At 35.4% G+C, this 27,121-nt stretch overlaps 1 protein-coding gene across 4 annotated transcripts in view; it reads left to right on the top strand.

Moving 5' to 3' along the window:
- Positions 1-27,121, top strand: part of LOC145664613 (uncharacterized) — a 280,282-nt gene that overhangs the window by 102,503 nt on the left and 150,658 nt on the right. For 3 of the 4 annotated variants that reach the window (XM_081731431.1, XM_081731428.1, XM_081731429.1), the window contains exon 3: positions 661-684. The exons of the other annotated variant lie outside the window; for it this stretch is intronic. In XM_081731431.1, coding sequence (XP_081587557.1) covers positions 661-684 — 24 coding nt within the window. The remainder of the gene's footprint in view (positions 1-660; positions 685-27,121) is intronic. 4 annotated transcript variants of the gene reach the window in all.

Raw genomic sequence — 27,121 nt, 5'->3', positions numbered from 1 at the left:
CACATATCCCTGGTGCTAATGTTTCCGGATTCGATCGCACCCTCAACGTTACCAACAGGTCATGCAAAATTTTCCACTAGATCAGGTCTGAAAAGATTCCAAATATCACTAGATAATCACCTATCATAAACCTTAACAATAAATAATCAAATTATTTATCGTTTCATTCGTTTTTTTAAGCTTGAGTGTACTTAAAGGTATTAGCTAAATTTATTATATTTTATACCCGTGTAATTGTACTAAATGTTCTTATAATTAAGCTTTATTAATTGTGCTTATTTCAAGAGTAGTGGCAGATTGTCCATCTCTGGTGCAAAGATCCCAGTTTGGTTCTAGCAACAACATCGTTAACTAATTATTAGATGTAATAGTACTTAATTTTGGGCACTATAAAGCACCAGAGTTGGTAAGATGATCAGTAAATTTGCAGCGCTGTTCAGCCTATGCCAGCGTATGGTGAATAACACTGTGGGTTTACTTTAGGTTTTCACGTTTTCTCTATTTGCCACGTATCAATCTTTCATTTCGAACATTTTACTTCAATTTTACGTAGTTTTCAGATATTCATGTCAGAAATTATTACTTATTGGTAAAAGTAACATTTTAATAAGTCCGCTTTTTTTTTCTTAAATTGATCATTTTTCTTTCTCTTTCGTTAAGCTGAGCAAAAGGAAAATGATAAAGGTAAGCCTACTTTATTTCGTGAAATTTTTAGTGCTTGTCTGTCTGTTTTACATAATGCTTCCTAGACAGAACTAATAAGTAGAAAATAGGCATAAAGGAAGTACGAGAACTAGTATTCCAAATATAACCCTGTAACGAATAAGAAGATACTTTTTATCTAGTGAAAAATATAATAAATAACTCTGCATGCGTTTGTTTGAAAACAACCCAGTAAATCACATAGTACGAAGAACAGGTTTTAAGTACACATATATGTGGGATTAGTTGACAGTAAGTAAGTTTAATAAAATGATATAAAAATATATTGACGTTTGCCTAGCTACGTTTGTTCATAAAGAAAGGTTTATATCAGTTAACAGTATATGAACAAAAACTCAACACTGAATTATAAATTTATAATAATAGAAACTCATCATATAATACATTGTAACATCAAGAAATATATTGTACTGTACATATATTTACTTGACTTAATTGCTGTTGCTCAAATTGAAACATAGGGTAGCAGTAAAATGCTTCCATGTAAGAAAAAAAAACTAGGATATGCAAGTGAGATAAGGATTTAGAAATCATATATAGTTTTAATATTTTAGTCTGATAATATCGGTCTACGGGAAAAAAGTTCTTTCATAGGAACCAAAGTTACCAAGTTTAAGTATCTTTATCGTTCTGAATTTACAAATGAAGTTATAATTTTTTCCATCGGGCAAGGTTTTGTTCTGACAGTCATTTTTTCACCCTTATATGCGAAGGGCCCCTTGAGCTTCGAACCTCAAAGTTCGGCTTGTTGTTCAGACAACGGTAGATCCTGACTGAAATCATTGAGATCTGCTTGAATTAGTATAGGATTATTCAAAAAGCGCCCCGGTTTTCTTACATCAAATTATGAACTTTATTCTATCAGAACTCACTAACAAAGTTCATAAATATGTTCATCACACATTCCGATTTCAGGTATGGTGAATGACGTCGGGATATGACCACCTCTACTGCGCTGGCATGCAATAACTGTTCGTGAAATTCGCTTTGCCTGCATGACAAGTTTCCACTTGGATTTCGCCGACGACTCGTCGAATTTCCTCATTTAATTCATGGATGGAACGGGGTTTATTGACATACACCAATGATTTAAATGTACCCCAAGGTGGAGATCATACTGGAGAATTCTTTACTGAAGAACCTCCTATGCCCAATTCTTGGGAACGGCGAGGAACCGATTTCATTGGACTAACAGCCACACTGTCACAAACCACCGCAATATTTTGCTCAGAACGACCACTATGACGATGCCCAGGACTTTTAGTGTTCATTGTTGAATCCGTTTCAATGAGCTTTTTCATAAATCTGCGAACTGTTGATTCGTTCGAAGCCTCATTTTGCCGTATATAGAACCGCGCAGTCACCTGACAGTTGCTTCATAACTTTCTCCGTTCTCATAAAAACTTTTCACAATTAGTACACGTTGCGCTATAGTAAACTGCTCCATGGCTAAACACAGAATGTGAAGTTTGAAGAAATGTGAGAAATTCAGACTAAGGCGACAATCAGAATGCTTATGGGTGGAGCAACAATACAAAACAATGTCGGCAACCGAGAAACAAAAATTTGCCAAACGATCCAAAACCGGCGCTTCTTTTGAATAAACCTATACAGAGTCTTCCAAAAGTCCTGCAAAAAAGTAAAAAGCTGTAACTTTAAAAATACTGCTTACAATTTTGTATTTTATTTGTAATGTTTAGTGGAAATGTTAAAATTTTTGTAGGCAACAATGAGAGGATGTAAAAGTTGACGTCATAACCGCAAATCATGTGACAAGGATGGGGTCTACTCAAGAGAAAGCGCAGTGTGTGGCGTGGTTTTGTGAGTTAAAATCTATTTTTTTGGTGAGAAGAAAATTCCGACAAAAATATCAGAAACAACCACCTGCAGGTTCAAGTATGAAGAGATGGTACGATAAGTTCCTAGCTACCGGAAGTGTCTTGGACTTGCCTTGTAGCGGAAGGCCAACAACTAGTGTTGATGTGATTCAGTCCGTGCAGGAAAGCGTGTTGCGAAGTCCAAAGAAATTGTTGAAACGCTGATCCTTGGAGCTGCGAGTGCCAATGACAACGCTACACAATATCGTTCGTAAGAAAACAAAGAGCCTTACAAGTTGAAACTTGTACAGGAATTGACGGAAGAAGACTGTGACATAAGAAGTGAGTTTTGTGAAATGATGCTTGCACGGTTGAACAGTGGTCCAGGGCTTCTTTCAAAGTTACTGTTCTCAGATGAATCCAAGTTTCATCTTGAAAAAAAAAAATGCTTGGAAACAAAATTTCACACTTCCTTACAAGTCCACTAAAAGTTTTGTACACATACAATAAATGGTTACAAAGTTACAGCTTTTTACTTTTTTGCAGGACTTTTGGGAGACCCTGTAGGTAGGGTTCTGATGAAGAAGCAGCGAATGTACGAACACTTCTATCTTGCCTTTCTTCCACAGTATGCCCTGTGTCGGAGTCATAAATGAAAGTAATGAAATCTATATACTGTATTTTGTTACATAATACTCATATCCTCATAAAATATATGAATTTACTGTATACTCAGAGCCTAAACATTTCGAATTTATTGAGAGAAGAAATCATTTTCTGTTGGCTGTATAAATTATTTATGTAATGAATGTTACTAGTGTGTGAAATCTGTCTACAGAGCACCGTTGTCTCTTAAGAAAAATTGGCTGTTTAACTAGTCCTTTTTAAAAGAATAATGTATTTTCCAGAATCGGCAAAAATAAAATGTTCTAAACAGATACGTATTAGCTTTACTATAACAATACATAGATAGTAAGATTTAATAATAATAATAATAAGTTCGGGAATAATTATTGTTCGTAAAAGATCTTTTCTAGGAAGTAAAGAGAATTGTTTTTGGAAAATTTGTGGCAGTAACTTTTTTATTTCTTATTTTATTGTAATTACAAGACTACAATAATATTACATTCGTGTCCTTATTTGCGTTAAGTACTGTTATGGAAAAATCAGCATATGGAATATTCTTACAGAGGTCAAGAAGCAAGACATAGTATGATATATATTCAATCAAAATGTATTCTATTCGTCTGTCCGCTACTCCATTCAGTACTAAAGATCAAGATCTTGGAGGCCATAGACCTTTTAAAATTATGCATTCTTCAACCTCTGAGATAATCTCAGGTAGCAGCACACGCGATTCAATAGCCTATTTCTCTCCCTGTTGTGAATAATTCTTCGTGATCATTAGGTAAATTCAAGCTCTGGGAAATATTCGTGAAACTTTTTATTTTTTGTGATACATAGTACTTGAAAAGTATTGTACGATAAAATTGTGCAGACTTTGTATTACATTTGTATTATATCAACCAAGTACAGTTGATTTTACCGTTTTCGTTTTCAGTAAAAATCAGGATATTGATAAATTTTGTTTATGACAGCGAGCCATTTATCCCAGTGGAATTTGAAACATTTTATGTTTTATTTTGAAAAACAACTTTAAAAAGAGCGAACTCAAGCGTTGTTCATTGTCTTAAAAAGTACTATGACTTCGTAATATATTTTGTTTATTCTTCTTTGCACTTTACCTGAGAAACATGTGATCATGATACAGCATCATTACATGAATACAACGTATTTTTCAGATATAATAGCACAACACGATCCAAGCTTTTTATAACGTTATTTCCTGACTCTAAGTTCCAGGACACTACACTTCCTAAATTATAATTTAGATGTTTGTTTTTTATTGTTATTTGAAAAATATGAAATTAGTGTATATATAGGGTGTTTCAAAACAACACCAAAATAAGACAAAAATTATAGACCATCTTGGGTGCACAAATGCTTCTTGCGGAGTTATAGGCAGTCGAAAACATGAAAAAATTAACTTTAAAAGTCCATAGCTTCAAAAATACGGGACCTACTGTAGTCGGGTCAAGACTTCACTGAGAAACTAGAATGTGTCCTATCCAAATATCAAAGTTTCAGAATCTTGCGACAATTTTTATAGAGGTAGTTGGAGAGTATTTCAAATTATATGCCTGTAGTCAAACTCCCTCTATAAAAAATGCTTCGTGAGTACCTTAGGATTCTCAAACATGGGTTTTTGGATGCACATACACTGTGTAATCAAAAGTATCTGGACACACCCAAAAACACGTTTTTCATGTTAGGTGTATTGTGCTGCCACCTACTGCCAGGTACTCATTATCAGCGACCTCAGTAGTCATTAGGCATTATGAGAAAGCAGAATTGGACGCTCCGCGGAACTCACGGACTTCGAACGTGATCAGGTGATTGGGTGTCACTTGTGTCAGAAGTCTGTACGCGAGGTTTCCACACTCCTAAACATCCCTAGATCCACTGTGTCTGATGTGATAGTAAAGTGGAAACGTGAAAGGACACGTACAGCACAAAAGCGTACAGGCCGATCTCGTCTGTTGACTAACAGAGACCGCCGACAGTTGAAGATGGTCGTAAAGTGTAATAGGCAGACATCTATCCAGACCATCAAAGGAATTCGAGCGGTTGCTCATAAGCCACACATCACGCAGGTAAATGCCAAACGACGCCTCGCTTGGTGTAAGGAGCGTAAACATTGGACGATTGAACAGTGGGAAAACGTTGTGTGGAGTGACGAATCACGGTACACAATGTGGCGATCCGATGACAGGGTGTGGGTATGGCGAATGCCCGGTAAACGTCATCTGTCAGCGTGGGTAGTGCCAACAGTAAAATTCGGAGGTGGTGGTGTTACGATGTGGTCGTGTTTTTCTTGGAGGAGGCTTGCATCCCTTGTTGTTTTGCGTGGCACTCTCACAGCGCAGGTCTACATTGATGTTTTAAACACCTTCTTGCTTCCCACTGTTGAAGAGCGATTCGGGAACGGCGATTACATCTTTCAACACGATGGACCTGACCAAGCACACATGGAAATATTAATTTAGTAGCAAAGTGAAAAAAAAAAAAAACTATCTACTCCTCTGAGTAGCGTTAAAATGTAAGAAGTAACAGAGAAAAACGTGTTCAAATGATACATAAATATTATGAATTAGTCTTGAAGGGTTGTGAGAGGATATATTTTATCTCAATACATCAAATTACTTTCTGAAAAATTCTGGCTAATGTATATGGAATGTTACAAATTCATCCTCTTTCAATCTTCCCAACTAACGTATGGGTAGGGATGGAAAAGAGTTCCATTGATGAGCTAGAGCGTTTCGTATGCACTAATACTCTTTGAGAATGTAATTTAGTTTTTACTTTTCTATATGCAGGTTATAAATCATATTTCATATTAATTCAATATTATAGAGGGATATTTTTCCTCTCTAACTGATATTAGGAGAAAGGTGTCAAAAGAATTTCTAATCCTTTGATAGAAAAAAAAAACTTTGTGTGTATATGTCACATCTATTTGTAACAGTAGAAGTATAGAAGTATAAAGTATAAAAGAAGTATAAAAGATAAACACCAGTTCAGGTTGGTATTTTCCACAGTCATGAAAAAGATATCTAAATTCGATATCTAATAAAAGCAAAGAAGAGAAATAGTTTTCCCAACCTACGCATCCGTTCGATCAATATGTATACTATATCTATTTGACACCCACATACTATACGTCAGCTTGAGTCCTAACATGAATATATAGAATGATTGATAGGACCACCATATTCTGCTGTAAATAGAAACCAAAGAACAATAGATCAATCGGCTTCTAACGATAATATCTGGAAGACCTCCCGAAAATTATTCAATAGTAATTTAAGTAATACTTCGAAGTGATTCGAAACGTTCGGTACTGTTTGTCTTCATCCGAGTTTTGCAAGATAAGTTTGGATAAAGTTTTAACATTAAGATTTGTGTCAACTAGGGTCAGATTAGGGTTTAAGATAGAACATAGTTTAATATTCTCTCTGTGATTCTAATACAAACAGTAGTGTTTGAGCTGCACAAGTACACTGGAACTCAAATTCGTTGCGAATACCGTACGTGCTGTACGACAAACCGAGAAAAATCATGTTAATACCGGTCAAGTGTATAAGGAAAAAGCGTACTCTTACTTTAAAATGTTAGTTTACGGACAAACATCTGTCACAAACTGTGTGACTCCGAACTGCTCTGTAGACCTCACAACGGCAGCAACTTAAAATATAGTTATTGGTATGATCCGTGTACAGCAAACCCTATTCTTTGCTAATAGCACATCTAAGTTCCCTAGCTCTCTGCACTAAAGTTGGTTTGGTGATGTTCTGTCCATCTGCCTAAGACATATCATACCACACATTTAGATCGCGAGATGTGGAAAGCTATTCTTCCCAGTAGTATTTTTAGTGCCAGAAAGTTAACGACAGTGGCTTTCTGGTATCAATGGGTATACGGCTCTCATCAGGTTAGTACACATCGGAAATCTGTCCATAGTTAAACCGTAACTCATTTGTAAGCAATATGCGACCACTGTACAGTCACGAAAGAATTCTTCAGTTGTCAAAATTTCTTTTCTTAATAACTCAACAATAAATTAACGTATTAGAGTACCGATTTTGACAAGTTATCAAATTATAACTATTCTAAGGATAACAACTAAAATATCCAAATTAATTCATTTGTTTCCGAGTTATTGGCAAAATAAATTTTGTCAACTGTCAAATACTTTCTTTCCGTGTGTACACGAATTCAGCGACTGTGTTGACATCACTCAGACAGTATCTTTTAGTTTTTGTGAATCCAGTATTTGAGAATGGCACTCATACATGTCTTTCGTGTAAAGTGGGATGTTTAGTGAAACTTCTGAGACACAACAGATCTTGATAGTTTACCGTGTGTCCATATCTTGTTCTAAAGCTAGTTGACGTTAGTATAAAGTTGGGTAGGATCTAACAGGTAGAACTAGATAGCGGTCGTGGTTTAAATTTGTGGTATTTGTACGACTTTGGCTGTGTTTTCGCTATACATCACCCAGCCATTCGGATTGATTCAATAAGCGTGAGTCAGAAGTTTTCTGATACACTCATGGCTATGTGTACTTCTGTCTGTTTTTGGCCTATCTCTGTTCCTACAATCGCTTACCATTTTAAGGAAAGTTCTGAATACTGTGCTGGAGCCATGACAGCGTAGTGCAAGCATCACAATAAACCACCTTTCAGACCTTCCCACTTGAAACTGATGCTGCTTGTAATACAAAGTAGACATTAAAGGATTTTAACCACAATACGTAATCATTGTGGTTCCACGCACTTTGCACTTTTTCTTGTGTTCGTACTCTGTATACCCTTCCTGGAATTACACCCGTTGAAAAAAAGAGAAAGAAAGAAACTGTTTTTTAGTTGTACACACTTCTATATGCTTTTGGGTTTCATAGTCTTCACAGCTTTCTAAACAATCTAATCATGTAGCCTCAAGTTTGATTCTTGAAAACTGAAGTCCTGAATCATACGCTTTGAACTTGCCAATAGCCAGCTCACTATAATGTTGTTTTGTCTAAGATATTGACCTGCAGCAACAATTAAAATAAAAACTTGGCGGTGTTCTATAATTTCGTTACCTAAATACATAATTGGCATTTAACAGTTTATGTTTTGCTGTACAAATGGCTTCCAGTTTTTGTGTGCAGACGAAAGGTTAGAGGTATCTAGAATGACTGATTGTTGAACGATTCTGCTTGTACCGCATACCTGAAACTGTTTCTGTACGAAACCCATTTCATGATTTGAAAATGAAATTTGAATCAGAACAACTAGTTTGCATTGTGACATGTGCTTGGCATATGAAGCTCGAGGAAATTAGTAATTATAACCATATAGAATAATGATAATACATGCTTGCTATATTATAGCCATTAGTTTACATTTTAAGAATTGACATTCATATTCAAAAAGTGTCATTGGCTAAGCTGCATATGGTAATTTTTTTTTCAATATTAACGTAACTTCGATCGCTAATTCGTGAGTAGAGAAGGATGTAATTATTTGTTTTTTCTCTTCCCGAATGTAAGTAAGGATCTTGGATGTTTGGCTCTCTCTTCCAAACAATGCCAGTATTCCGATTGTATGTAAACGTTCGTTGACGAATTGCTCTTGCTAATCTGGTAACGGTTAAGGTTATAAATCTAGCATTGCTTTAGACGACTGCAGATTACGAGGTAAACTCACGACTACCACAAAATGATATCAAGTTAAGCTGCTAGCTGCGATACTCTTCTCAATGCTTTTGCGTTTTTTGTCGTGCTAGTTATGTTTCTATGTTGAAGGTCGCCAGTATATACAGATAATTCGCGTGGGATGAATTGTCAGTACGAAGTGTTCTAATATTGTATTCACTTACGTGACAGCATTTTTTGAATTGCTCGGCAACGTTTTGTTACATAAAATGAGTTTTTGTTATGTGGAACAAGACAGCTTTTTCAGAATGCTACTTTTTTAATTAAAAGATGAAATCGTATTTTTCTAATTTCTTTCGTAGAGTTTTAATCTTGTAATTTTGCTTTTTTTTTTTTATCTGAGATAATGGCCGAATGAAATTAACGCTTGAAATATGGATTACATGTAGGTCTGAATCTTGTCAAGCATATATGCATGGTGTAATTCAGTTTTGGATTTCAAGATACGAGATCACGAAACTCTCTTCATGCAAATGTTTGTAATTGATAATGTTGTTCTGGTGAGGGAAATGATGGAGAACTATTAGTGCAGTATTTAATTGGAAAATTCATTGAATCTTCTGTTTATTATAACTGCGGCAAGGTCAGGAAACAGAACACCGTAGATTTAGATTCCATTATTATTATTGAAGAACGAGTGCATGACCTAAATTTCACCGTAATTCCAAATATTTGTTTTGAAAATTGATATTTTAAACTTTCAAAGAAGCTCGAGGATCTTGAAACAGAATCTTCCTGAACGCAATTGATCCTCTTAGGCTCTGATGATAAAATTCGGACTACTATATCTACTAGTAGTGTACAGAGACTAATCCATTTCCATACGATCAACTTGCAGACAGCGACATCTGTCAAGCCGATTTTAAAGAACATCAAAACTGTATATATATATATATATACACACACACACACACACACACATACACATACATACATACATACATACATACATATATATGAGAAATGTACGTCATGATGAATCTTTCCCGTTACATCACCTTGGTTTATCCATTTGGCTACGATTACAAAAACTTCCTTAGAACCAAATTTCGTTCAAATCCGAGAAATACAGTAAAACACACACACTATATATATATATATATATATATATATATATATATATATATATATATATATATATATATATATATATATATATAATATCACAGACTAGAATATCTACAGACGAGCAACTTCCTATATGCGCTATTGAAATCAGTTTGGATCGTGTGCACAGCGAAAGAACCAAACAACGCTCTCGGTGGGCGAGATCAGTGTCGTCGTGTGTGAATGGCGCTGCCATCAGTCTTGGAACGTTACATGTGAGTTGTCATAGTAACCAGTGTATTGTTTTCGTCTGCTTCGCATCCCAGTGTTAGATGTAGTGCAGAAAGATCAGATAAGCTAATGTTAACTTTCCCTTGTGCTGTCTCTGAACTAGACGTTCCATTCCAGTTATATATATATATATATATATATATATATATATATATATATATATATATATATATATATAGGTAGATAGATAGATAGTTCTTTCTTTTTTTTACACAGTTCAGTTTGAAAACATCTAAGTTCCGCGAAGTACGTCAACAGAAAATACTGTTCCCCAAATGCAACTAAAGGAGCGAAAGAGTAATAGTTACTTTCTAAATTTCCACGTAGGTGATGTCAGATCGACTGGTTAGTTCCGTCGTCGCGTGTTAGAGGCGCTACTGTCGCCAAGTTTTCAGTATGTGAGCATTTGAAGTTAAAGTGTATTTGCGATATATTATTTAGTAATAATTTATATAATTTAGTATAACATATATATATATATATATATATATATATATATATATATATATAATGTTTTAAATTTAATATAAGTCAGTATGTATAAATAATGCATTCTATCATAAATTATTAATAGTAGTACCACATACGAAGAACTAGTTTATTGGTATACAGGGTGGCTTAAAAGTATCTGTACAGTCCCGTACTGATCGGTCATGACATTTTATAGCATTTATTATTGTTATCCATATAGGTATTGATTTAGTTTCTTCCTTATTTGTTCTTAATTTATTTTTACTTATACCTTAAGCTTGGTACAAACCAAAGCGAATAAATTCATTATATTAATAAATTAAAATGTCATACTTGATCGATGCTAGTTTATAAATTACTTTTGGGCCACCCTGTACGAACAGTTTAAAAGAAACGACATTGCGTTCAACCTACGGTCATGCTTTACTAACTGTTCATTTCCCGCTCCATTTCCTTTCAAATGATCGTGAATGACTAATGAAAGAATTAAAAAAAAAGAAAGAAAGAAAAGAAAAGAACTCTGTATAATGAAGTGACTATTTAAGTGTCAGTTTGAAACATAATTTTAAGTTTATAAACATTATACAATTACCTGGCAAATGAATGTAACATGTCATCACACAGAAGCTTGTACGTCATTGGTTTTAGTAAATTGGTTATATTGATTAGTTGCACATTTTTCATAGTCAAAATTTCTTTTAATTGTTGAACCGTGCATTTATTTACATATTTCTGTAAATATTTTTCATAAGTAATAATTTGTGATGAATAATTTATATATTTTCATGTGACTTTTATACTCAATATAACGTCAAGTACGAAGGGCGACTTACTTTTATTATAAGTCTTATTATCATTCATCGGCACTGGCAGTTGTTACATTTAAACTTAAATCGTGTGAGGAGCTGTTCACTGGGATAAAATCATTTGGATGTAAATTTTAAATTCACTTTGATTTTCCTGAGCGATGTCTGTATATGCATCTTATACATGCATCGAGAAGAGAAAAGGGAAATTTTCTGTGAACATTTGCTGATAATTTGAAATAAAGTGTTAATAAATTTGGAAAAAAGAAAAAAAATATAAATGATGTAATTGGTATCCCGAATGATATTATTAACATAATTTTCAAATTTAAATAAATAGCTTAGCCTGTGTGTCATTTATGCGGATAGTATTGAGATTCATAAACTTGTTACGTATTATCCTATTTCCAAAGAAATATTTAATCAATTTCGTGCTAAATAACATAACCAGTGATTTGCCGCTGACATAAATTGCTTTATATGTAAGGTATACAGAATTATAATTACTTTTAACAAGCCTCTAAACTGAGTTTAATCGTGTGAAGTTTCACCCACAATGCAGTTGGTTATCTTAAAATTATCAACACGAGAACAGAGCATGGAAGGAAAAGAAAGAAAAAAAATATTTTCAATGTTTCTAATCAGTGTAACAGGAAGGAAGATTCAATCGAGCCACGTCCGCTTCAAGCATCCTGTAATGAATTCCAGCGTAGATGACTAACCAGGAACCTATTGCAATAGATTTGTTTGCAGAGTTAGGAAATAGTTTCCTGATTTGACAAAACTCTCTCTCTCTCTCTCTCTCTCTTAGATAGATAGATACTGAAAGAGATAGCACCTTCTCTAAGCGTGCCATGGGTTGTAATCAGAGTTTCACAGACACTGCAATGAAGTATTTATATATATATATATATATATATATATATATATATATATATATATATAGTCGTAAGATTTAAGGTTGGCTGACTTCGGTTGATAATTTGTTAAGAATACTGTAAATGCATGCAACTGAAGTTGTAGGTGTCCTGTATTTTTTGTTGATCACTTCATAATATTCCATATTAGCAGTCATTGAAGTTTCATGTTGAGCAGTCGCTTACATAATTCGACGTCTTTGCTACGTTATTGACCTTTTACTAAATACTGTTATAAATTTTACAATAGAATTGTGTACAGTCATGGACGAAGTGGTGTCAGCTGTCAGAGAGCTGCCCCAGTGCGATTGTCTAAAACTTAAGACCCTTTTTTTTATTTGTATTTGCAGGGCGAACTGACCCTGAGCATATTGAACATGAAAATAATGTAAAAACTAATTATTTAGCTCTTAATGGTTAAATTGTGGACCGAACTAATATCAGTAAATAAAGTATTTTAATAATGATTTTTAAGAGGGAGTTGAAACGTTGTATTGGAAATTGGGAATACTTTATGGTGCGAAACTGGAGTGGAGTATTATTTGATAATAAAAATCAGTTTAAATTAATTAGTCACTTTATTCGACAAGTGAAGCAGAGATTTAAGAGGCACCAAAATTTGGAAGAGAAAAAAATAATTTGTGAATGGGGTGCCGCACAGTGGTCGAAATAGCAAAAAAGTTGGACAAAACCCCAAAAATGAACACGATCATGGGAACGAACGTCTATAGTCTTTTAGTAGGGGAATGTCCACTTTATATAGAACAGATCTGTTTTTCTGACGTCACTCGTTCATGAAAAAAAAAAGAAAAAGAAAAACTGCAGAAAGTGGATAATTGATCATCCTTGTAAAAATTCTTTTCGTGTGTGGTAGTATGACGGAACTGTTACTCTTAAGTATGTTGATAGTTATGAGATGTTAAATATTGGTATTGTTGACCAGAACAATAGCAGTCTTTTAAGGCCAATGGCAAACCTCTGAGGCACTTCGTATGCGCACTGGGGGCACTTTTACATCACTATTTTCAAAATCAATCTTTTACTATATATTCGTAGAGTTATAAAATTTTCCTAGCATATCCAAGGTTTCATTTTTATTTTAATATTTTCTGTGGTCTCTCAATTAATGATTTTTGTTAGAATTAGCTGCTATTACCTGCTACCTGCAAACGAAACGAGCTTTAATGGTCGTGTCGTCTTGCCACCCAGACAAATCTTCGCGCACATGGTAAATCCCTGGAGGATTTACTATACCCGTAGCTCCTCTCCCAATGGAGATGCTAAGTAAGGAAGTTCAGAAATCTCGAAACAGACTTTCGCAGGTATCACGAGAAATGATACCGAAAATACTATAGGAAAGATACAAACCTAGACTTACTACATATATATATATATATATATATATATATATATATATATATATATATATATATATATATATATATATATATATATATATTTTTTGCATCGTATGACCCGATAATTTCATCGCTTAGAACCAGTATGGCCCAAATCATAATATGATGGATGAAATGCTACAACTTTTAAGTAGCCATCGCCAGTCTCATGTTTGGGCACCAGAGAATCCATTCTGAATCCATTTATTGAGCGTAAGGTCAGTGACTTCTGAAAGCGAAAGGGTGGACACATTTAAAAAAGGAGAAAAAAAAATCCAGATGCAAATAATCAAGTTCGGTCTTCTCAGACAGACCATCACAACTGTCAACAGATAGTTTGCTGTTGCATTGCATTTATTGTGTTGGCTTTGCTTGGGCGTTGAGTTGGCGGGCAACCAACTCCTTCGAAACAGCTATATGGGAGCAGACGTCGAATCCGAGTAATTTGCAAGGACGTAGCCAGTGGCTTGGAATAGTGTTGCTAAATAAGTCCGTCGTAATTGGCAAAGTGAAGTAGTTGTTTTGCGAAATAACATAACTATCTGATTAGCGATTTTTGCTCTTGAAGCGACAGAGTATAACATAATGTCGCCTCTAAAATAAAGGCCGTTCTTATAATGCTCATATAACTCATTTCTGTACTCACCAGATATACATAGTCACTACTAATCTTTTGGTAGTATGAAATCGAACTCTGCGTAACATTGAAAATTGATTTACTTAACAAAGATAATTTGTGGAAATCATTTTGCTCATTTTAAACGATAACCGAACTCTGAATAACGTTGCAAATTGATTTACTATTAAAAAAAAAAAAACTTATTTTTGGCGAGCGTTGTGAATACATACTGTAAAATTTCTTGCGTCAAACTTCTTTCACATTTCTTCTAGTAAACATTTTAATTTGTCTAGCCAACTTAAGGGACAGACTACTAAAAATTATAAAATACAATAGCTAACCATTTTTCTTTTGCCCGTTTTTCGTAAGTGAAAAGAGATAATGAAATATAACATTACAATAATATATAATGTTATTCTACACTCGAAAATACGAATCAAAACAATTTTCAGTGTTGCCATCCATAGAACTTACAGTGTGGCCAGAATGAATTAGCCAAAAATCTAGGTTAAGGCTGCGACTAGGAAAATGAACTCAACGGTAATTGATGACATATGTTTCTTCGTTCCTTGTTAACTACTTTTTTAATAAACAGTACAAAATAAATAATTTTGTAATAAACAATACAAAATAAATACAAATATTATTTTAAAAATAGTTAACAAGGAACCAAGACATAATAAGCCTTCAATTACCGTTGAGTTCATTTTTCTAGTCACAGCCTTAACCTAGATTTTTGGCTAATTCATATTCTGGCCACACTGTAATTTCTATGGATGGAAACACTGAAAATAGTTTTGATTCGTATTTTCGAGTGTAGAATAACATTATGTATTATTGTGGTAAGTTACATTTCATTATCTCTTTTCACTTACGAAAGACGAGCAAAAGTAAAATGATTAGCTTTTGTATCATTTTTAATAACCTGCCCCCTTAATTTTACTCTTAGAAGATGATATTTGAGAACATATACGAGATGCCTACCTATATTATGTACCGCGTACCTGTATCAGACAGTGTTTACTTCTCAAATCTATTCTAATACTACATACGTGTCTGAGAAGTCCTCTTGAGAATCTGTTTCATGTAAAGAAAAATTACTTTTTTTAAAATGCAAAACGTCTGCCCTTCACAATAATGAAGAGAGTGAGAATTCAAAGGCAGGTGTCCTCCCCGCTGGTCTAGTGGCTAGCATGAGTGTCTTTGGTGCACGTGGTCGTGGGTTCGATTCCTGGTGGGTGAACACAAAAAATTCAATTTTGCAATCATTTACTTTTATTAATCATCCGTCTCCTTTAGCCGAAAGTGCATAACCGTGGAACGTTAATCTAAAATAATAATAATTTCAGTTTTTCATGATCAGGTGAGTGGGTGAGAGAGGAAGCACTTCGATGTTCTGTCGTAATTCTGGATCCGCAAGACGTTAGTTACATTAGTGGAGATACAACTTGAGAGATCCAATTGATTTTGTTTTTGTCCATTTAGTATAGTATCAGCCAGAAGTAGTCTTCTTTTCTTCGAGAAAATGAGGTAAAGAACTGTTTCGTTAAGGGGAGGTGAAGAGGAATGTTTCCATTGTGAGATGTAGAACTGTCGGTTTCTGGATTGAAGGGTATAATAATCGTTTCATCCAATATGTCAGGGGTTCCCGACCGGTATCTCGCGCAGTCCCGTAGGGTGTCTCATACTTGTAGAACGTAATAACTATATAGCGCTTAATAATTAGTTGAAATCAATTTTGAGATAGATTGTTAATCCAACGCCTTCATTGGCAGCAACAGTGCACAATTCTACATGAAGTCATTACTTTATAGGATCTTATAGTTTTAACATTATTTTAACTTATATTATTAACAATAAGAAATAAAAAAAAGTGTGTCGCGATGGTGTGGGTGTTCAGTATAGTGTCACCAGTCCAAAAAAAAAAAAAAAGTACCGTTGTAATATGATAGCACATTCCGACAACTGTCCATCGCTTAACCGTTCCCTGTGACAGAATTATTGGAAATTGTCAAATTGGGAGCCTTTTCTTCATCCAGCTTTGACGTGAACCTTACATAACTATACGTGGTCTGTCAGAATTGTTTAGACGGTGGTGAGAGATAATTGTTAAGTGTGATAATACCCAACCCAGCATTTAGCTTCCTGGCCACTATCATCACTGTCTCTTTGCAGTCGTATCATGAATTGGTTGACTGGACCTTCAATTGATTTCCATCCATCAGTAAATTCACACATTCACTTCCGAATAGTGTCAGCAAGGGAACTGTCTTAACAAACATCTTTCAGCGGACGATATTATACAAATCGACAGCTTTTACTCCATGCAGAGAAACTTTTATTACTTTTATTTTTTTCTTCAAATTTCAGGAAAAAGGACCTTTTTTTTATCAAATCAAACTATAAAAAATAATTACACAGAGAAACTTCAAATTTGACATTATGACATTTAAGTCTGAAGTTAGATCACGTAATATTTCTTGAACTGAGAACTATGTAATTTTGGCACCAACTTAATATTTTATGGTTATGTAATATTATCACAAAGAAACCCTAGTAATCCACAGCGTTAAAGGGAGCTTTAAAAAATAATCAGAATGGGAAGATTCAGTTTTCCCGAAAATGATCATTAGCAGTTTAAGAAAAAAAGGCGACAATTATATTAATCATTTTCAACAAAATAGAGGTGTACGATATTGCATTATTATTATTATTATTATTATTATTATTATTATTATTATTATTATTATTATTATTATTATTATTATTATTAATCTAAATGAAAGTAAAATTTACTAAAGATAAATCGGAAGTAATAAAAGCTTTTAGGGCTATATTGAAGCTAATGGGCGAACACGGATAATAAATAAAATAATAATAATAATAATAATAAATTCAAATAATTAAGTTCGGTTTTCTTAGGTAGACCATCGTAATTATCAACAGATAATTTGCTATTGGATTGCACTTGTTGTGTTGGATTTGCTTGGCCGTTTAACGGCTTATGTATAGGTATCTCGCTTTCAGATAACTTTACTCTCATACAATCATCATCTGTAAATATATTTTTTTGTTTTATTGCTTCTGTGGTTACCATTAAATATTTCGCACATGTGATGAAGCAAGCTTGTTGATGACGTTGTAAAGGATTTTTCTTTCTTTCTTTTTTAATTCAAAGAAAATAGCTGATTGTTTCTCAGTTGGGCAGCAGTCCAAGGAGACTTGATGAGGTACTCAACCTACAACGGCTTCTTCCGCTGATTGCAAGCGCAGTCCGCATCGAATGTAACAGGACGTAAAGAACCGCTTTATACATAGAGAACAGGTTTTCAGGTGTGGCTTTATCATCACTACGATTGTTGACGTCCATATTGGCTCTTTCGTATTTCGTTGGTTTTCAGTCTCTCACGTTTACTAGACAGAGCTTATGTTGTTTCAGTAAAACTTTCATTTCTTATTATCACGGCACAGTGCTTAAGAAAGCATTGTATTTATTTTCCTTTTGGCTGGTAGACACACGCAAGCTACTAATTCGTCCTTGAGAATCACACACGACTCTGTTGATTGTGTGAATCATACTTTCGCTTCTTTTGAATTCGTAAGAGAAATATGCTGTAAATGTTTGCGTAAAGTTACGCCTCCATGCTAATGCATAGGATACCATGCAGAAACTACTATAGATGAGTCAGTGAGTTAGTTCACTCACTAACTACTTTCGTTAGTTCAATTTTTTTTCTTTACCCAAATATAATCCGGTGGTGTGACTTACTAGTTGAAGTCGCTCGGCTGTATCAGTAATATGGCATTTGGATGAAACATATACCGACCATCCTGAGTGATTTTCCGTCAGAACCGGGCACATGTATCCAGGCCGGTAGCCAGTCCAAAAATGTATTGGGGGGGGGGGATTATAAATCCACATAATATATAGTTCATCACTATATTATACTTCATTTGCAATCTTACCGTGAAAAGTTTATGGAGGGGAAGCTAAACTTTAGGGCCGGCCGGCCCCCCTAGACACCCCGTGGGTACGGGCCTGCGTGTATCGCCTGAGATTATTTGCACTTCTCCAAAGATCGCTTATTCCTCAGGTTTGAGAGAGGAAGGCATATGATGGATGTAAAATTTCATCTGGTCAGTACAATATCAATACAGTACGAAATTACGTAGAAAGTTGCTGTGAAAATTTTATTTATTTCATTTCAATGAATTGAAACGGTTTTAAATTCGGAAACTATATTCGGAACCTATCATACGTAGGTTCTGAAAATAATTCGACTTTGTGGCATAAATTGTGCGTAGCAGATCACTTTAAAAAGTAAGATCAAACAAACTTACTCGAACTCAATTTGTGAATGTATGGAACAGCGGTGGACAAAAAGACTTCGACACTCTTTTTCTTGAGCTGTTGACGTCAACTTACTCTAGAGTACTATAATAAGTGGCAGTGTGTGCTTAAAAATATATATATATATATATATATATATATATATATATATATATATATATATATATATATATATATATATATATATATATATATATATATAAATTACGATATAATAAATTCTTGGAATTATTCACAAAAATTAAGTTGGGGTCCTAATAAGTCACGTTTTATACAGAATTTTATAGTATTTATAATCTGCATGCTTAATTTCCTGATTATTGAATCAACTTGCTTTTGGGCAAGCTTCAACGTCTGTCCTTTAAATTTGATCGATTTGTTTGTGAACACCTAAATATATGTTGGATAGATGTGCAAAAGTTGTTCCCATAGGGTTCCCAACTATGGATTGACCTATTCCATGACAAAAGTTGAACGGTAGGCCTGTGCATATAATAAAATAATGTGTTTCTCTGTCATCAGCTCTTCGCATAGAAGTGACCTAGAGCTACCAAATTTGGTAAACAGATTTTCACCGGATGTAATCCTGAACAAAGTAGTGTTTTCGATTTTTGGTTCGGGAGTCGGATTTAGAGGAATTCAAAACGTATGCGAAAATGTTAATGCAAGTTTCTCAGTTTCTTACAACGCCTTGTGTGTATGCAACCCCATTGCGTCATGGCTGTACGGGCTTTATAACATCGTAGGATAAATACCATGTAATGACGTATGGCCTTCTTCCCCTCTCTTAATCAGTGTTCTGCATTGTCAGCAACAACGGATGCTTACAACTAATTAGTATATTTCTAGATTTCTAAACATTACATAATTTGTTTTATTGGTAATGATTATAATTTATATTTTTGTTATTTTCCACATCTGCAACCTCCACTTTTGCAGCATAATTGCATGAGGCACATATTTTTATGAAAAATTAAATAGTCATGAAAAATAATCATCAACACACAAAAAGTACTTTGATGTGGTATATTCCACTGGAAAAAAAGTTTCATAGGTCGTACTTACTGGGAAAGAAAAATTAATACAATTCTAATTCTGTTGAAACCATATAAATCAAGTCTCTTCCTTTTTTTTTTTTTTTTTTTTTGAAAGGAGTTGAATTGAAGTGATTTTGAGTTGAACATCCCTTTCAGCAGCGAAGCTATATGAGACGAGACTTACTGATTAACGTGGAATCCGAAGCACATCAGTTCTCGCCGGGAATCGAACCCAGGTCTTTCACGCCTAACCACGAACGAGCTCATGTTTTGAAAGGATTTTCAGTGAAAAGATCAGTAGTCATCATCACCAGCTGAATTTTTAGATTTGTATTTTTCCTGAGACTTGCTGTTGCGATAAACTATGTGATTACGATAAACATTGCGATTATGACAGTCGCAAACTAGCATTTCGTTTATTTTTGTAATCAACTTACCGTATGTTCATTACTCAGGAGACCAAAGGCTGAATTTTGGGATTTTAACCGTCATGACGAACAAATAAATAAAAATAAGAAATATTCCAGACAAGACATAGAATTCCTGGTTAGACCCGCCCAAGGTTGGAACCCTATCTGTTGGCAATTGGCACTCGTTTTTATTGATTCCTATCCATATTGCAATTGACATTAGTAGATATGCACCATTATACTTTTTAGGATCTGAAAATAGTTTTCATAGTGTAAGTTATTACTATGATTTTTGTTTCCACAGCAAACGTCCAACATTTACAGGACTGATATTTCAGATTTTGCTTGGAGGAGGATGGGGGGAGGCTCTCCAATATACATATTTCAAGCCTATGGAGGTCCAAATGGTGTCACTTGTAACTAACCTTACTAATAATAAAAAAATAGACCTTCATTGTTTTACAGATATGAGACCAAATTAAAGAAACGACCAAGTTAGACATGTTAACAAATTAATACTTTCACTAAAAATGAAATAACAATGGTATATTGTTGCTAACCTAGCGAGAGGAATAAAATTTCATAATAAGTATTTAGGCTGTTTTTCTGCATATTTTCATAACAGTGGAATGAAATTTGTTTCCAATACTTATTAGGCGAAATCACAACCATTTCTAGACAATTTGTGAACCAACCAAATTAAAGTTATCTAACAGTATAAAGGTATTGTATGGAGTTCTAAAAATTGAAACCTTAATAAATCTTTTATTGACAATATATTACAGCCATAGAAAAAACATCACAAATAATAATAGTATTGGCAGTAGATCCAGTCTCACATACCCTTGATACTGTAAAGTGATCATAATCTCCAGTTAATCTTGTGTTAAAGCATTAGGTCGCTTTGCTAATCAGATGGAAAGGACGTCCATAACCTGCAAGACAAAAATAAATAAATAAATTTAAAAAAGTGGTCTGTGATGGGGAAATGCTCAAGTTTACTGTATATAGAAAAACAAAAGCGTACTCTGTGTTGGTTCGTTACTACGTTAACCTCATATTTTTCTTTCTTTCGTGTACCACTTTCACGTTTTAGTGATCATGCTTACGTGTCGTGTTTACGAACTGAAGAAGCTCTCGGAAAGTGATTCATGCTATCTATGGTTGCAGCTTTAAAAGTGAATGGTCACACTTGAAGAGAACAAAAATAACCTGCAATACACGGCTTTAAAAAGCACGTATCCAGTACACTTGAAAAGATGTACTGTATACATGTAGGAGAATCATCTCCGTTTCGAACTAACGATTGCATCTTCGGTGAAATAGAACCGAAAGATGGTAGAACATAAACTCAAGGACGGGAACGAACTACTGTAGATTAATGTAGTAAACCGGTGTCTTTTTTTATTCCTTTCTTGTAGCAGAATGAATGTTTGATGCTGTTTTAAATAAAATAGTCAATATAAAAAGAGATCTTGAGTTTGACAAGTTCAGTATTCATGATAGGGATTTCTTTAGTAACAACTTTCAGAATAATGCTTGAAATAAAGGCAGTAAGTCATTTTCAAAATTATTTATTTCTTATTACGTTACAAGGGTCTTAGTAGTTTCTACATAGGCTGGATAAAAATTAGTTGTAACAGTGTTGTCATATGAGAGAGGTGAATCAAATATTCACAGTAATTTGGTGGCTGGCAACGGAGATGAGCAAATGCGGCGAGCGGAAACTGTTCTCTTATTTTTGAAGTAAAGACAACATTTCACGTGCCTTAACGAGGTGTTTACGAAGGTGGAACAACGTGCTTTGATCAGATTTGAAATGCCACCTGGTCTGAGTGCACGGGGACTACGTGAAGATGATGATGATGAAGTGTTGTCATATCAAATAATGACACGATAGGTGAAGGTGTTTTGGGAAGGGAGAGATACAGTTTAAAAGAGCCACACAATTCACCTCCTTCCTTACTGGAGATGGTTCGCTGATGGACTGCACGTGAGTTAGCCGAGGAAGTAGACGTGTGCCACAAAACTGTGCTCAGCATCTGTGTCGCTTCAACTTGCTCGAATTGTCATTCCATCATAACATGCAAGATTCCTATCTCTAATCGATTTTATGTTCGATCTATATGTCAGATGAACCGACACAGTCACTTAAACACACCTAGCAGGGCGTTTGCTGACAATATTGACAACTTTGTTCATATAAAGAATATGCATTCCCAGTAGATTCGGTTGCAAAGACAGTCCGGTTTCAATAAAATCCAATGCCGAGGAAATTCAACTGTTCCACTTGAACAGAAGTTGTCAGACTCCAATTATTAATGCCCTAGATGGAAATTAACTGCAGCCTGGAGTTCGATACCTAGTAGTTTACCTGGACAAGAAGTTGAACTTTGGTGAACATTGCGCACTACTTCGCTAAAAGCACATCATCATTTACAAACACTCTGTTGTCTTCGAAGGTGTCGCCAGTTCACTTTTATCATCAAGATCCACATTCATAACGTGATGATAAGAAAGAAATTTCTTTATGCGCACCCCTAGCCTGGAAACACACTGCACCGTATCAAGGAGTTATCTCAGGACACAGCAAGAAACAAATTGAAAGAGGGGTTGAACATCCCTACATATGATACGTTATAAAATAAGTTAATAATATTCTGGAGACGCCTACATCACTTTCAACACAAAATTCGAGACTCAAATCTCCATCCTTCATACTAAACATACACCATGTCAGCACCTCCGTAAACATGTCACGGTCCAACACAAATGCAATGGGATTGCGACAGTACAGTACCTGCTGTCACATCAGTTCATGAACTTCGTCTTATGATCAATCACTAATAAGAGTCAAGGGCTAAATCAATCCGACACTTAAACAATTAAATTGTCAAAATAGTGTGGTATGTTAGCGTAAGTATCCTGCATTTCCGGTTACCAGCATGAAAGTTTGCCATTTTGTTACACGTCCAATCAAGGTTGGAAAATTACCGGGAGACAGTTCGTAGGATCATTATGGTCGACACTGGACGCCATATTGGAAAATGGCTAACTTCTAGCAACCTAATCTAAATATTTACATGAAAGCTTTAGAAAACACTTTTCTTCTTCTCTAGTCTGCTGCCAAACAGAATAAGAAACAGTTAATAGCAAAAACTTTCCGATTTTAGTCATTTAACCCTTTGGGGACTATAGAACAGATCTGTACCATAGCGTCGACCTTTGGAATTTGCCTTATAAGTCTCTAGTTAAGCTTTTCACACAGGTTTTTTTTGCATTTATTCAAGCGTGGAAGTATTAAAGAACGTGTTTCATGAGCATTTTCCAGTCACGCGTGCGATGCCTACGAGTGGTGACGTCACGAATATTGAAGAAGAAAAAAATTGGGTAAATTTTAGAGCATTTTTTGGGAATTTTTTGAAACGTTTCTATTTATTCTAGGATCATGATTCGTGCCTCGTTGGGTTCATAATGAAGCACCGTTTTCAACTGTACCATTACAATTTCCCTATTGTGTATCAGAAGCGAGAAAAACGCGTTCAAATTGAAAAAAAATGAGATTTTTCAGGAAAAATTCCCTTTTCGGGATTTCCCCCGTCAAAGACACAATAGGGACATGTTAATGGTACCATTTGAAAGCTACTCTAATTTGACACGAAATCGTTTGCGAATTATGATCCTCGGATAAATAGAGACGTGCCAGGGATATTTTGTTTTTCCCTTAAAGTAGTACGGGTTATGCTTTCCACGTGGGGGAATTTTCTTTACCGCCCTTAGTTTTCAAGATATAAGATTGATATTTTCCACAGGTATTACATACACCATGTAGTATGTTTTAGGAAATTTTGAGATCCAAGTGTTAACACAGAGGGGAGAGGGACCCAAACTTCAAAAAGAGTGATTTTTCTGACAAAATTTCCCATTGGAGGCAATTTTTCCTCCACAGGCACACGATACCCACAAGCAAGTGGTACCACTCGAAAGGTTGATTCATTCCAAAGACAACAACGTACGATTCATGTTCTTACGAAGAATAGTCTTTATGCTGAAGCTCATTGAAAAACAATTGACTGACAATGTATTATTGGATGAAATTGGTAAATCGGCTAGAGCATCTACGCTAATTTTTGGGAACTATCCTTCATATCTCGTTCTATGCATTATAAAGCAAAAGTTTTTTTGGTACCACTTGCATGTTCGTGTCATGTACCACTTGCATATTCGAGGAGAGACATTGTTGCCATTTTTTTTTGTAATTTCCGTTTTTCCCACTTTCGGCAGAAATTTCCCGCCTTCGGTACAAAATAAGGAAATTTGACTAGTACAGTTGGAAACGCAGCTTCATTACAAAAAGCGAGATATGAACGATGATCCTACGATAAATAGTCTCGTTGCAATAGCTGCTTGACTGAAAATAAAATTTACCTAAAATGGCAAGGTCCCACAAGGGTTAACTGCATGAATGGTCTCCCCGGTCACCCGACCTCACTGTGAGTTTTTATTGTAGATGTGTTGTATATCAAGCACAAACTAATACGGTTTATCATTTTACAAGTTTAATACATTTGCTACAATGTTACATATCTACATAACTCATATACACTTTCATATTTAAAAAAAAAAAAAAAATATTTAGCTGCTGTGTTCATAGTGATATCACTGTGAGCATTGTCCTTCACATTCGCAAAGCAACGTACAGACGAGGCCGTTCTAAATACAAGTACATTTCCCAATACAGCGCAGTTTTCAACTTCAAGTCACTAGTTGTCGACATTATCAGACATACTCCTCAACGTAGTCCACACAGGTTGTTAACCGAGTCCGTCATCTGTTTCCTTCCAACCCCAGTTCAGGGGTTCAACATCATGCACATTCTTTTCGAGACACTGTCGCCAGATCTTGCACTGAAGAGTTGCTCTTCTTGTATGGAGATTCATTGCGTCTTCGGTTAGAGGTATTCTATCTATTGTGTGATTTTTCTTGCTGAATAGAATACGTCTGGTTTCGTTGACTTCCTCGCAAGTACTTGATCTGTCGTACATGAGCGTCACAAATCGCTGGATTAGCATGCGAGATTGGTAGCTTACAACATCGTGAGAATGAACGACTGACAGTTTCCGGAAAGCTATGTCCACTTCTCTAAACGCCATCCACGTATTCCATGCACTTGTCTTGCCAACGCTAAGGAAGGCTGACACTGTCACAGCCCGTAAAACTGTGAAAAACGGCAGCAAATATATCGTTCCAGAAGGTAAGTTCGTGCACATGGTGTGTATATGAATGAAATGTCGCGTTTTTGCAGAACCAAAATCAATCCATAGTTTTTCCAGAGTGGGTGACGGATGCAGAAACGCAAAGAGAGCAATAACAACAACATCGGAGTCAACTGTACGAACTAATATTTTTGTGTCCCTTCTCAGCATCATGACGGACGTGCAGAAGGATTCTTCCATCAGCTTCTATGTGGGATGAGGGAGAAATACCAGTAATATCTAAGTCTGAGTAAGAGGATAAGACTTGATTTCCTCTTGTGCAGAATATTTCTCTTTCTGAAATATCAGCTGCAGCTATTGTTTCGGCGAAGTAATGAAATAGTCTTTCCTTGTTGTCATCGTTTGCAAGCAACTTGTGGAAATTTTTCGGAAGCGGTACCGTTGGCTTGACAGCAAAGCGGTCGCCCTGTCCACGCTTCTGACGCGTCTCTGTTTTCATGCTCTTTTCAATGAAGCGGTCAAAGACCACGTCTAAGCGTTTAGTGTCTCGAAGTGTGAAAGAAACCCAGCTATTCATAACTGCGGCATATTCCGCAAATGTTTTCGCTGCTTCTGGTTGCAGTCGGTGTACCAGCATCGCTCCATCGACGACAAGACAAGAGGAATGGGGGATGATAGTACTTGTACACCCATCAAATTTTTCAAAACAATTCAAAATATCTGATTTAAAGGTAAGAAGTCTGAGATCTCCAAATTCAAATATTGATGGAGGATAAGGTGTGTTCTCATGAGAAAATAATTCTCTGATATCACCCTGCCTTTCCTGACATGCTATGAACATCTTGCAGAACAGGTTAGAATCTTTGTGTGCACTAGCACGTTTCATCTTATCTTTGCAACGAACTTTCAACGAGCTACAGTTGAAAAGCTGCATATTAACTTTCTTTATGACACCCTGTATGGACCGCTTGCATGTCATTAGACGGTTATAAACGAAGTCCTCATACATTTTGGTTCCTGTGGGAGCGCGATGCGGACAGACTAGCACGAATCTTCTGGCGCTATACGTCTGGTGAACCCAACTGTAGACAGATGCTCTTCTAGAGGGGGCAGTAGAAATTTAGGGGATCGCCCCCATGACCCCCGTGGATATGGGCCTGTCGTGAGCCCCCTTCCCAGAGATGTTGATTTGATATATAAGGTCGAGTAACATAATAGCATTATTTTTGATGTATACAAAATAACTGCCCCCCAGAATATCTGTGCCCTTTCACTAGTCCCCCCTCAAGAAATTAAAGCTATTGCCATTATTGTCTAGCAGTTCACAGCCTTCTATAGTCGTTTTCCCTGTGAATTTGAGCCCAAACACGGTGTAAATTAGACAAAATTTAGAGAACTTGTGAAAAGTAGGCCATTTTTCAAAGATGGCGCCCAGAGTCACACGAAACATATTGAGAAGCTGTCTCCCGGCTTTTTACTCATTTACATGTCGCGTTAAACACTCTGACCAAATTTCGTGCTGGTAACCGGAAATGCACGATCCATACAAATTATTGCACTTACAGACCGCACTAAAACAAAGTTCAGTTCACAATATTTGTGGCTTAAAATTTCAGAGCAGTGGATATCCCAATCAGATCTCGAAGGTGCAAAAAATGACATCGTTATTAATTATACAAGACTTAAGAAGCACCACTATG

This window comes from Thermobia domestica, chromosome 11, assembly GCF_964235325.1.
Source record: "Thermobia domestica chromosome 11, izTheDome1.hap1.1, whole genome shotgun sequence".
NCBI lineage: Eukaryota > Metazoa > Arthropoda > Insecta > Zygentoma > Lepismatidae > Thermobia > Thermobia domestica.
Note: the sequence above shows the minus strand (reverse complement) of the source record. Positions and strands in the feature narration are given on the sequence as shown.